Consider the following 12,867-nt stretch of genomic DNA (forward strand, 5'->3'; position numbering starts at 1 on the left):
GGAACACTGTGGATGTAGCATATCTTGAGTTCAGTAAGGCCTTTGACAAGGTTCCCCATGATATTCTTGCAAGGAAGCTAGTAAAATGTGGGCTAGACAGTGCTACTGTGGGTGGGGAGTGTTTGGGGATTTTTTATGTGTGTGCATGTGGGTCTGGTCTCTGGGTGTCTGTGTGAATTTTGTTGTATGTGTATACTATGTATAGACTTAACAATGACAATAAATTTATTTGATTTGATTTGATCTTGATCATTTTTCAAGTATTGCTTTGCATTGTGGATATCATTAGCAGCTCGCCTGGTGTATGAGTTAGCTTAACTGCTAGCCCCAGAGTGCATTCAGAGATTTCATTTGTGCTCTGGATTCAGCCAGTACTATTGCTTTTGGCATGCCTCTAAGATCTCAGGCCAATACCTTTAGTCCGTCATACTGCTTTTTCTCTCCTGATTGGGGGGGGGGGGCTAGAGCTGAGAGGAAATTGTTAGGGTGTACTTGATCATGAGGGGTAGAAATGGAGTTCTAGCAGAAGGTACTCAGGACATATTCTGAATGAGACTTTGTTCAGGTGCAAGGCCCATGTGTATGAGTTCACAAATAATCACTTGAAGAACCATAGTTACAGCTGTCTATACACTGAAGTAGTAGATTTATAAAGTTGCACTTATGATTTCTTTACTGCATATGTGTAGAACAAACTTTTCTGTCTTGCTTCGTGCAGACTACATGCTGTAAATTTTAAAGTATTTAAAAATGTACTTTCCTTCAGTCTGGTGAATAGGTAAAGGAGACATTGCAAGTTAAAAAAATTGTTCTGATCTCCTGCCTATTTTAAAACATTATAAATTTGCAAAAGTTCCTGTAGTTAAATTAAAACTTCCATAACCATGATTTATTCTGGCAGTATTCAACTTTTATAAACACAGTGAGCTATTTCAAATAGCAGTTTTATTTTTCTGCATTCTTAGGGCTTTTCGTGGTAAACACATCTCTCTGGTAGTCCGTTTTCCAAACCAAGGTCGGCAAGTGGATGATTTGGATGTTTGGTCCCACACAAATGACACAATTGGTTCTGTCAGACGTTGCATTCTCAACCGTATTAAAGCAAACAGTGCACACACAAAAGTAGAATTATTTATTGGAGGCGAGCTAGTAGATCCTGTAGATGATAGGAAGTTAATTGGACAGCTAAATCTCAAAGATAAAACGGTAAGTACTCTTAAATAGCTTATATATCATTTTTTAATGTTTTCTGACTGACAGATGAAAAGTATAAATGTAATTTGAAATATTTTTTTAAAATATATTGATAAATCGCCCTTTAAAAAAAGGTTTTGTTTGAAAGGTAAATATTGTCGTAAATATAACTGGGAAGTAATGGATTTTTTTTTTTTACAGTGAGCAGGTCCCATGTTTGTATTTTAATATTTTCAGATAAACTTGATGCTCACAAGTTTACAGTATGAAAAATTTACAATTTTGCAGTTTATCTATATATTCCTGCCTTCTACTTCCTTCCTCAGCTAATAACAGCCAAGCTTACACAGATAAGTTCCAATATGCCTTCAAGTCCTGATAGTTCCTCTGATTCCTCAACTGGTTCTCCTGGCAACCATGGCAATCACTATAGTGATGGTCCCAATCCAGAAGTTGAAGGTTGCTTGCCTGGAGTTGTAAGTAAAAGATTACACAAAAATTAGAAGTATAGTTTTCATCTAAAATTGATATTTAATATAAGATGTTAAGGACTATTATCTCAAGACAGGTTTTAACTTTTCTTTTAGATCATGTCGCTGCATCCTCGATACATCTCTTTTCTTTGGCAAGTTGCAGACCTAGGCAGTAGCCTAAATATGCCACCTCTTAGAGATGGTGCACGTATCCTTATGAAGCTAATGCCACCAGGTAAAAATTTATTGTTATTTATTAGTTTATATGGACAGTGGGCTAAATCCAAAAGTAGTCCTTCTTAATGTCAGACCGCTGAGGTGAGTAGAACTTGTTATGTTTGAGTAAGTTAAATTGCATTTATTTAAATGGGTCTTGGTAAGATTAATGCTGTATTTATCATGTTAATAAAAATGTGCAATGGTTATCCAGAGAGACAGGTATATGTGCAGCAGATTTTTCCCCCCTGAAACGACAGTTGCATAAATTTAGCTCTATCGAACAATCAAGCACTATGTTACAATTTAAAATTTAAAATCAGTGTGGAGATCAAACATACCCTTTAAAACATGTATGTTAGGGGCAGCTGTACATGCTGGTTTAGGTAGCTCATTGTCAAATTACCAATCTGCTACTTTTCCTTAACCTACTTAGGAAACCCTTAGAAATGTGCTGGTGCATTTTCTTTGCTTAGATGGCAATCTCTGTCTTAGGGCATAAGCATTATTTGATATGCAAGGAAAATGACAAATCATATGTTCAACTATCTGCTAAAGACAGTTGAAAATTGATGTACTTGGTAGAATTTCATTGTATTTCAGCTTCAGAAATTCTGCAGTGTATTTTTTATGGAATAAAACATTCTGAAAGTGTGTTTTTATTTCAGATAACACCACTGTAGAAAAGCTAAGAGCGATATGTTTAGATCACGCAAAGCTTGGTGACAGCAGCCTTAGTCCATCCCTTGATTCTCTTTTCTTTGGCCCTTCTGCCTCACAAGTGCTATATCTTACAGAGGTTTGTAATGTCTTACTCTACATATTTTGGAATTTGAAACCATTCTTCTAATCATATTTTCTACACATTTTGGGATCCCATCAGTACTCAGAGTATAAATTAGGGGATCATATTAATGTTCAGCACTTCTTAAAGCTCTGAGTTATATATAAATGTTATCAATGAAAAGCAATGTATGAAAATAATCTTCATATCTTTTATACTTAAATTAAAAGTGTATTTACTTAAGTATTGTTTTCTTTATCCCCCACCCCCACCCCCACCCCAATCCCTTTCAGGTAGTTTATGCCTTGTTGATGCCTGCCAATTTACCTCTGGGTGAAGATGCTACTGACTTTCAGTACAACTTCTTAAAAAGTGGTGGCTTACCTCTTGTGTTGAGTATGCTGACCAGAAATAACTTTCTGCCAAATGCAGATATGGAAACAAGAAGGGGTGCCTACCTGAATGCTCTAAAAATAGCAAAACTATTACTAACTGCAATTGGCTATGGCCATGTGAGAGCTGTGGCAGAAGCTTGTCAGCCAGTTGCAGAAGGCCCAAGCCCAGTGTCGCCGGTAATTAACTTCTGTGCTTTAAAATAATCTTTGTGTTTCATTTATAAACCATTACATAGTTAGCTATTACAGAACTAGCAAAGTCTTGGTGACTTTCACCTGGCTGTTCAGCATTCTCCTTATGGATTACTGTACTAAGGCAAATAGTAAATTCTAGAGGTTGCATAGTTTTTTTATTTGGGCCATGAAGTTTTTTATTTGGCCTGTGATGTTGCTTTAGGTGGATTAAACCAGTGGGGAGCTATTTGAATAAATTCCATTTACTTTTATTTGTTTGTGTTTGTAAATCTTGCCATTTTAAAATAGTACATTATATCATCCTGAATAATAACACTTTCCAGCTTTGTTCATATATAGGAAATACAGTTGAAATACATTTGTCCAATATGTTACATTTTTGCCATTGAACATAATATGTATCTTTTAAAATATTGAAAATAAATCTTTACAGATCAATCAAGCAACTCATGACCAGGCAGTGGTCTTGCAAACTGCTCTGCAGAACATTCCCAATCCAACATCAGAGTGCATGCTGAGAAATGTTGCAATACGCCTTGCACAGCAAATATCTGATGAGGTCAGTGTGCAGTGTTTCTGAAAACCTTTGTTTTCTGGTCAGTGCACTGCTAATTCAGTAACCGTACAAAGCGTGATGGTTGGGTAGTGGGAAAGGAAAAAAATATTATCTGTAGCAGTTCATTCTGTATCCATAGTGGAATCCTGTCTGCTGATAGAGAGCCATTGGCTTGTTGTGCTGCTTAAACTGTCAAAGATCCTGTGTTTCTTAATATCTTGACATATTTCCTGATGCTAATTAACTATCAGATTGAGCATGATCTGCATTTGCAAATTTACTGGGCTTTGTTTCTGTATTTAAGCCCATCCATTAGGCCCTTCATATCTTTTCTAGTGGCTTTTCTTAGTAGTGAAATTCAGCTGAATAACTTCTGGTCAGTCCAAAACATTTTTATGTTGCGGGGTGTGGAATGTGAATACTCAGCGTTAGCCACTTCCTTTGAGGCGCTAACTACATGTCACGAAGTTAGGGTTGTTTTCCTCAGGTCTTTAAAACAGCCAAAGGATGGTGTGCATACAAGTGTCTCCCTGCATGTATCTGTATTTCATTCCTCATAGGTAAAATAAGAAGTTGCTGTAGAGAAGTAAAGAAAAAAACCTAAGGGGAAAACCTGTTGAACATCTATTCCATGGTTATGCTGTAATGTCTGGAGTAAGATCTGAAGAATAATAATTACTGTCTTTTGTTTTTAGGCTTCCAAGTATATTCCTGATATTTGTGTTATTAGAGCAGTGCAGAAAATAGTTTGGGCTTCAGGATGTGGATCTGTACAGCTGGTATTCAGCTCAAATGAGGATATTAGCAAAATTTATGAGAAGGTAAGAAATCTTAAGGAACCACTTCCGCTTGAACAAATATTTGATAAGAGATTTGCCTTCAGGCGGGTCATTTACAAATGGTAAACACTTCAGTACAATCTTAAATGGTTTTCATTTCATAACTTTCTCAGTAATACGGATTATTGATATGTTCACCAGTTACTTTGTAGATAAACTCTACAAAGAAGCATTTTGGTTTCTGTTGTTTTTAAGGGAATACTTGGTGTTACTTCAAGTGTGATTTATTTTGCAATGATCTCAGTGCCTCTTGTGTATCATCTCTTTGTGTGTAGATAAAAAGCTGTTTAGTTGGCCACTGAGCCAACTCACTCAGTTCATTATTTCTCAACTGCAACCCATATGAAAATAAAGTTATGATTAAATAGCAGGTTAAAACAAGCTGGATGTTTGTAACTAATGTATTGCCTCACTGCCAGTTGTGTCTTAAATATTGTATATAGAATTACTAAACAAAAATATAATGGCCAAGAATTCTATTACTAAACAGCACCTACCATCACACCCCCAATAACATAAATTTCAGCAGAAAATTGCTACCAGTTAACAAGTTGGCATTTGTTTCTCTTGTCATACAACAGTTTAATGACAAGACAAATAAACAAATGCTGCTCAAATTTATGCCATTGGAGGTAAGCATAAGTAAATATGTATGAACTTTTGCCTTCTTACATTGTTATGATGGGTATAATCTGAACATAAGGTTAAGATTCATGTAAACTCTTAGAGTAGATGCTGTATCAGTATTTCCTACTGCCCTTAGGACTCTGTTGTCTAGATCTGTCCTGTGCTTTTCTTGGTGCATTATTTTAGGATTCAGGCTGCTATAGCATTTAAATTATTTTCTGAATGTGAAGGGTATTTTTTTTATTGTGAAGGACCAATTCTTAGGGGAACTCTTGTAAGGAGAAAATTATCTTTCTAGAAATTGTTATATAGAAAAGTTGCCCATTTCCAAATATTGACTTCAAAACCACTTGAACTCTTACGAAAGGCTTAGTTTGGATCTGTCAGTAGGATTGGATATAGGGAGCAGAATCGCAGGGCTTCATATTCACCTGCTCTCTTCTTGTGTATATTTAATACTACCTGCTCCCTCTATAATATGAAATATATGAGAAGATTTATTTTAATAATTCAGTATTTTATTTATGGTCACAGAATACAATGCTGCAGGACACTTTATCTCTTAATCCTAGTTACGGATTTTAGTCAGTATTATTGACTTCCACATTGTAGAAAATAGCATCTGTGTTCTTGATTTATATTTGGAGGGAATAATCAAGGAAATTGTTAGTTTTTATTCTCCATATGTATTTTATGCTACTGATGTCTGATTGATTTTTCAGACAAATGCAGGAAATGAACCAGATGCTGAAGATGAGCAGGTTTGCTGTGAAGCACTTGAAGCAATGACCCTTTGTTTTGCCTTGATTCCAACTGCACTGGATGCTCTTAGTAAAGAAAAGGCATGGCAGACATTTATAATTGACTTGTTGTTGCACTGCCACAGCAAGTGAGTAATTTTATTTCAGGTTTTCAATTCCACAAGTGTGTCAGCCTGATAACTAAAGTTGACCATAGGCATACAATGGGTGCATCCAAAGTTTATTCAAAGTATAGCTGCACTTTTGTGTACATGTTATCTTTGTATCACTATAGGTGTGATGTTGTGATATCTTATTTATCAAATGTCTATTTTGCAATCCCTCAATGTGCATAGGCTTTCCTTTTTATGCCAGTTGCGTGAAGGTATTCCCTATCTCTTTGTGCATGCATAAGCCCCATTTTTTAAAGGAGGGGAGTCTCTAACTTGTGTAAGCATAGGACGGAGATCACTGGAACAATTGCAGAGTACTTTGCTAATAGGATTCTGACCAATTAAATTAACTAGTAAAACCTTTCACAATAGAACAGGCATAATTCTAGAACAGTAAGTGCAGATCAGTTAAAGGCTATCTGGAGAAGTTGTCAGAGAAACCTTCCTTGAAAAGGAAACCTTCCTTGAAGAGGCATAGAAGGTGGGACATTTAGAACAGGGCCTCAGAAGCTGAACCTACTCTTCTGACAAATTTATGAGTCATCAAATCCACTTTGGTTCAGTGGTCCTGCTCTGGTTGAGACACTGCGGTAAACAACAGGATTTTGGCCTATACCGTGGTCCCCCAAAATAAGACAGGGTCTTATATTAATTTTTGCTCCAAAAAACACATTAGGGCTTATTTTCAGGGGATATTTTTTTTCATGTACAACAATCTATGTTTATTCAAATACAGTCATGTCATCTTCTGGTTGCTGCACAATAGTAGAGGGCGGGGTTTCACTTAACTAGGGCTTATTTTTGGGGTAGGGCTTATATTAAGAGCATCCTGAAAAATCATACTAGGGATTTTCAGGTTACGTCTTATTTTCAGGAGAACAGGGTATCTAAAATTGTTTAAAATTTTGCTCGGTCTGTACTAATATAAATATTTCTGGTTACAATTTTCAGAACTGTTCGTCAAATGGCACAGGAGCAATTCTTCCTAATGGCTACTCGATGTTGTATGGGACAAAGACCTCTTCTTTTCTTTATAACTCTGTTATTTACTGTATTAGGGGTAAGGCATTTAAAACATGTATTTTAGTGCTTGTACTAATTTCTGAGACATTCCTGATGCATCTGTTTTATTTCACATTCCACATTGCTGGATTCCCCCCTCCCCAGTAGTTCAGTTCTGGTAATAAATGAATAGATGAACTGCATAAAATAATAAATAGCAAATTAATTTATGTTACATATTTCAAATTAATTTTCCTTCTGATATCTGTGACTAAACTAAAACTTCATATGTATTTCAGTGTAAGACATAGTGTGGAAATTATGCACATTTAACATGTTAAAGTTAACATGCTTGGAAACTTTTCTTCTGATTACAGAGGCTTCCATGAAGCTGCACATTTATATATATATACACACACGCAGAGTCAAAACCGCAGCAAGATTGAATGTGCTGTATGAAATCATGTTTTTCTGTGTGTGTAGTGTTCATCCATTTCAATTAGCCCAAATATGATAATCCAACTTAATCCTTTCTGAGGGTTTTACAAGTAAAGAAATTAAAGGCTAAATATTGCTTGGTTAGTTTTCTAACTACTGTGATTGTATAAGCAAGCCCTATCTTCCTTAAGCAAGCTCCTTAAATGGCAGAGAAGCTATTATGTACTTTGTGGTGTAACCACTGAGTTTAACGTCAGGATTAATTTCTCAGTCCCATTTTGAGCAGTGATATCTGGACAACATGATAGTATCACAGGCGAGCTGCTTTGGATTGATGCCCTTGGGATGCATCCAAAAATTACATAGTCTTGAGTCTCTATGCTGGAGCACACTGTGTCCCAAGAAATCTTTCCAGGCGTCTGGGGATCCTCAGGAAAGGTCTGAAATAGTGAGAGGATGGAGCTGCAGCTGGAATGGTTAATTGCAGAATAACTGAGTAGATGCAGCTTTTGACAGTGTTACTTTTAGATACCTATTATTGGTAGGATAATAGCAGGAAATAATTATGTGGTGTGAGGTCAGTTGTGATTTAACAGCAACCTTCCAAGGGCTTTCTATATATGAAGTACTCGAAAATGGTTTTCTAATAGCTCCGTTTGATGGCATTCTGAGACCATGCAGGTTGGTCAAGGTGACATAGGCATCAGGACACATAACTCCATCAGACGTAGAGGATCTGGGTAATCTCAACTGGCTACTTTCAGAAGGTTGAGTAGAGATCCAAACCTTTGCCCTCACTTGGCAGCCAGGCTCTGCAAACTCCTTGAGGCAGGTCAGATTATACTATAGTTTTATAACTAGCTGAATGGCTATATATATTCTATTATTTTATATAGAGGTTTTGTGAATTCTGTTTGTGTTGTGGCTATTAATGCATCTATATTTTCAAAACCATTCATAACTCTCTTTGTTTTTATAGGGTACTGCACGAGAACGTGCTAAACATTCAGGGGATTACTTTACTCTTTTGAGGCATCTTCTTAATTATGCATACAATAGTAATATTAATGTGCCCAATGCTGAAGTTCTGCTTAATAATGAAATTGACTGGCTTAAAAGGATTAGGGTAAGTTTTTTATTTGTTAACTGTACTCTGGTTTTAGCCACTTTGGGAATCTTACTTTGTAGGACAGAAAGACAGAAAAATCTTTAAAAGCTTGTTAGAAAAAGCATGTTTGAAAGTAAATTTTATCATTACTTCCTGAAATTCATGTATCTGTCTTGTTTTGCTTTGTTTGTTAGGATGAAGTGAAAAGGACAGGAGAAACAGGTGTTGAAGAGACTATCTTAGAAGGTCACCTTGGTGTAACGAAGGAATTACTAGCATTCCAAACTCCTGAAAAGAAATATCATATTGGGTGTGAAAAAGGAGGTGCAAATCTCATTAAAGTAAGTAATTGCTGTATAGAAACTTTGTAGATCATTGTGATGTCAAGGAGCAAAATCAGAAGGAAAATATAATTAGATGTATTTTATTTGCATAGAGAATAAATAGAGAATAAATTAAATTTGAAGTATTTCATTTCCCTTGATTTGTTTAGGATAGTTGGAAAAGGTTAAATATAAGACCTAACTAATTTTACAAATGATAGTATGTTTCCTCCAATAGCAGTGCATGAACAGTGGACAGAACAATAATAAAAAATTGTCCTCTTCTCTTCAATTTTTAGGAGATTTGAAATAATATAAAATACTAGATGCACATTTCAGTTGACAGATAAAATATATTTAGTATTATATACTTTTAAAATGTTGTTAAATAACCTAATCACACCAGACCATAACTAAAACATTGGTAGGACTAAGGATGGGTGTAAACAAATTATTTAGTCCAAGTGAGTCCTTGCTTTGCCTCAAAAAGCTAGATGACATGTTTTCTACTTGCCCTAGAATCCTTAATTGAAGTAGCTGCAATCATTACTTTGTTGCAGAGGTATGGGCAGCAAGGCTTAATGATAATTGCTTTAGGGAAGGGTGAGACATTGAAAGCTTATCTTAGCATAACTCATCCAGGTCTACTTTCCATTTTTGCCTCTTCCAAAAATTCAATTTGAACCAAGTTTAGCCTCTACTGGTGTCTTTGGGTTTTCTTCCTCTTCCCAGTAAATACTCCTCTCCATGTATTCTAAAGATTTATGATGTTGGATTTTATGTTAGATATTACATTTGGTTTGTCTAAATCAATAATTAAATTATTTTCTTTTTTCCCTTCCTCCAGGAACTGATAGATGATTTCATCTTTCCAGCCTCTAATGTTTACTTGCAGTATATGAGAAATGGAGAATTGCCTGCTGAGCAGGCCATACCAGTTTGTAGTTCTCCAGCTACCATTAATGCTGGATTTGAGCTGCTAGTAGCACTGGCAGTGGGCTGTGTCCGAAACCTCAAACAAATAGTAGATACTTTGACTGAAATGTATTATATCGGCACTGCAATAACAAGTATGTACTATTATATAACTTCTGGATTCTATATGTTAAAAAGTATGTATATTATGCTGCAGATGTATATGTGGGAATTGAAGAATTCTATGTAGTTTCATTATGGAGGGGGTAACTTTGTGTTTTTAAAACTATTGTTAATTACTTCTTAATATTGACTGCTAGGTAGATTAACTATAATTCCCAAGAAGAATGTTTAGAGAGTAAGTCTGTAGTTTGAATTCGTGCATGTTTATGAAAGCTCTACCCACCTAGTCACAGGCCAACTTAAACTTTCCTATTCTAAGCTCAATTCCTAATTTGCTTTCAGAGTCTGTCAATAATTTGAAATAAGAAGGAATGTAGTAGAATTCCTATGTGAATTAAGAAACCCCAGCCACTGAAGTATTAATGCCATTTATCTTAGGGGAAAACTTTTGATTCTATTTCTTGCCATTATAGGGTTTGTTTTAATTATATATTAATACAAAATCTTGGAATGGGAGCAATATTAAGGGCCATCATCCTGACCTAATTCCAATTTGGAGGCTTATTATGTTGTATTTCAGCATCAATTTTTTTTTTGCATTGATCTTTTCTAGCTTGTGAAGCACTGACAGAATGGGAATATCTGCCCCCTGTTGGACCACGACCACCAAAGGGATTTGTAGGGCTAAAAAATGCTGGTGCCACTTGTTACATGAATTCTGTCATTCAGCAGCTGTACATGATTCCTGCCATAAGGAATGGCATTCTTGCAGTTGAGGGCACAGGAAGTGATGTAGATGATGACATGTCTGGAGATGAGAAGCAAGACAATGAGGTAGCATCATGCTTTAATGTATTATCCTGGTGGTTTCCCACTACTTTATTTATCATCTCAATTAATAGGAACTCTGAAATGCTGAGAAACTTTAAAATTGTTTCCTGTATTCCATAGTTGCAATCAGTGAATGTCTGCGCACTTCCCACAATGTGTTTAAGATTTTTTAAAAATAAGGGATGGGCAGCTCTGGTGGATCTGAAGATCTCTTCCACCTCCTGTGAGCCATATACCCCTGCCAGCAAATTGTGGCGAACCTCCCCAAAGCAATATAAAGCAATTCCTTGTTTTAAGTGGATTGCACAAGAGGCAGCAGCTCAAGTTAGTTGTAATAACAAATCATAGTTCAAGATTACATGTTGATAAGATTACATGTTGCAGTGTCTCTTCAGAATATATTTGCAGGGGAAGAACCTGCATTCTCACCTTTGAAATACCCTCTTCCTCCTTTTTCCTGCAGAAAAATGTTATATTCTTCATATGAAGCATAAACATTTGGCTTCCTTGCAGATGCCAAATTCTTCCCTGCACTATGTCTCATGTGATGCTGCCCATATTGCATAGCAATGTCATGGTTTAGGTGAGCCTGAAAGGTGGAAAAAACTGTAGTCTATTTTGGCACAACCTGTGTTCCTACAAACGTCTTCAGTTGTGCAATCCATTTTTGTCTCTTGGCATTCCAAGTTGCCTACCTGGGTTTGAAACAAAAGCTGTTGCCTTTGTCGGCTAAGAATCTTTATAGGCAAATTATTCTGTGTGTGTGCATTTCATCCAAACTAATTGGTCTAACTCTCGTGTGTGTGTGTTTTTTTAATTCTCACAATCATTATTATTGGTTTTGGATCATAAGGCATCCTGTTTCTGTTAATTCTTTATTTATTTCATGCATACAATCAGTATTATTCTACTGTATTTTATTTTAAAGAGCAATGTTGACCCACGGGATGAAGTATTTGGATACCCACATCAGTATGAAGATAAACCAGCTTTAAGTAAAACAGAGGACAGAAAGGAATACAACATAGGCGTTTTAAGACATCTCCAGGTCATCTTTGGTCACTTAGCAGCTTCTAGATTACAGTACTATGTACCACGAGGTTTTTGGAAACAATTCAGGTAAATGGAGAATTAACTGGTATTGAATTATAGTTCTTTGAAATCTTGAAATAAAAGTTGTATTTATTCATAGGGGTAAAACTTTATGTGTACTTTTTTTAACCAAGCAGAGAGCAGGATAGGGACATTCAGGGAACAAAATGTATTACCATGTAAACAGATGCAGTATTTGTCGTTGGGAGAAAGGCAGCCTATAAATGAGATAGATAGATATTGGGCCTCAGGTTATAGAATGTGGATCTTAGAGAATGAAAGGGGATTCATGCAGGTGGTGAGCCTTGTATGAGGAATGTAGCTTATGCCTATCAGTTTCTGTGTGAACAAGCCCTACTCGTAGGAGCAGCCTTCTTCTAAAATAAAAATGAGTAGCAAGTTTACAGGAGCAAACTTTCAAGTTATTCGTAAAAGTTTTGCACATCGTAAGAGGGAGGTGCACGACCCTAAAGCAACACCTTGTATGTGTGGTCTACCTTTTGAAGATGGAATAGAATTCGACTACTTTATTGTTTATGATTTCTGGCTCACCGAGAATGAGAAGTGGAGGTTACAAAATGATTTGTGCCCATCAGGAGATTACACTAATGACAGAAAGAGGTGATTTGCCTTTTCTGTTGTATGCGTTTGTTCTGAAACCTTTTAACCTTGTAGGTGAAGTGCAGGGTTCCAGATGTTGTTGGATTGTGACGGCCTGTGATTTTTACCATTTGCTTTGCTGAATAGAGTTGCTGAGAATTGCAGTCCAGTGATGTGTAAGGGGCAGCATTTTCCCTATCTATGCTTTAAAAATTCAACTGGAGTCTTGGCAACCATCAGAGT

At 36.2% G+C, this 12,867-nt stretch overlaps 1 protein-coding gene across 1 annotated transcript in view; it reads left to right on the top strand.

The window, feature by feature from the left end:
* Nucleotides 1–12,867, top strand: part of USP9X (ubiquitin specific peptidase 9 X-linked) — a 131,824-nt gene that overhangs the window by 82,548 nt on the left and 36,409 nt on the right. Inside the window, exons 19-32 of the mRNA XM_020783881.3 lie at nucleotides 966–1,206; nucleotides 1,521–1,670; nucleotides 1,782–1,902; nucleotides 2,552–2,682; nucleotides 2,961–3,239; nucleotides 3,691–3,816; nucleotides 4,509–4,634; nucleotides 6,002–6,168; nucleotides 7,144–7,252; nucleotides 8,612–8,758; nucleotides 8,935–9,081; nucleotides 9,911–10,133; nucleotides 10,715–10,935; nucleotides 11,861–12,051. Coding sequence (XP_020639540.3) covers nucleotides 966–1,206; nucleotides 1,521–1,670; nucleotides 1,782–1,902; nucleotides 2,552–2,682; nucleotides 2,961–3,239; nucleotides 3,691–3,816; nucleotides 4,509–4,634; nucleotides 6,002–6,168; nucleotides 7,144–7,252; nucleotides 8,612–8,758; nucleotides 8,935–9,081; nucleotides 9,911–10,133; nucleotides 10,715–10,935; nucleotides 11,861–12,051 — 2,379 coding nt within the window. The remainder of the gene's footprint in view (nucleotides 1–965; nucleotides 1,207–1,520; nucleotides 1,671–1,781; nucleotides 1,903–2,551; nucleotides 2,683–2,960; nucleotides 3,240–3,690; nucleotides 3,817–4,508; nucleotides 4,635–6,001; nucleotides 6,169–7,143; nucleotides 7,253–8,611; nucleotides 8,759–8,934; nucleotides 9,082–9,910; nucleotides 10,134–10,714; nucleotides 10,936–11,860; nucleotides 12,052–12,867) is intronic.

Source organism: Pogona vitticeps, chromosome 3, assembly GCF_051106095.1.
Source record: "Pogona vitticeps strain Pit_001003342236 chromosome 3, PviZW2.1, whole genome shotgun sequence".
Taxonomy (NCBI): Eukaryota; Metazoa; Chordata; class Lepidosauria; order Squamata; family Agamidae; genus Pogona; species Pogona vitticeps.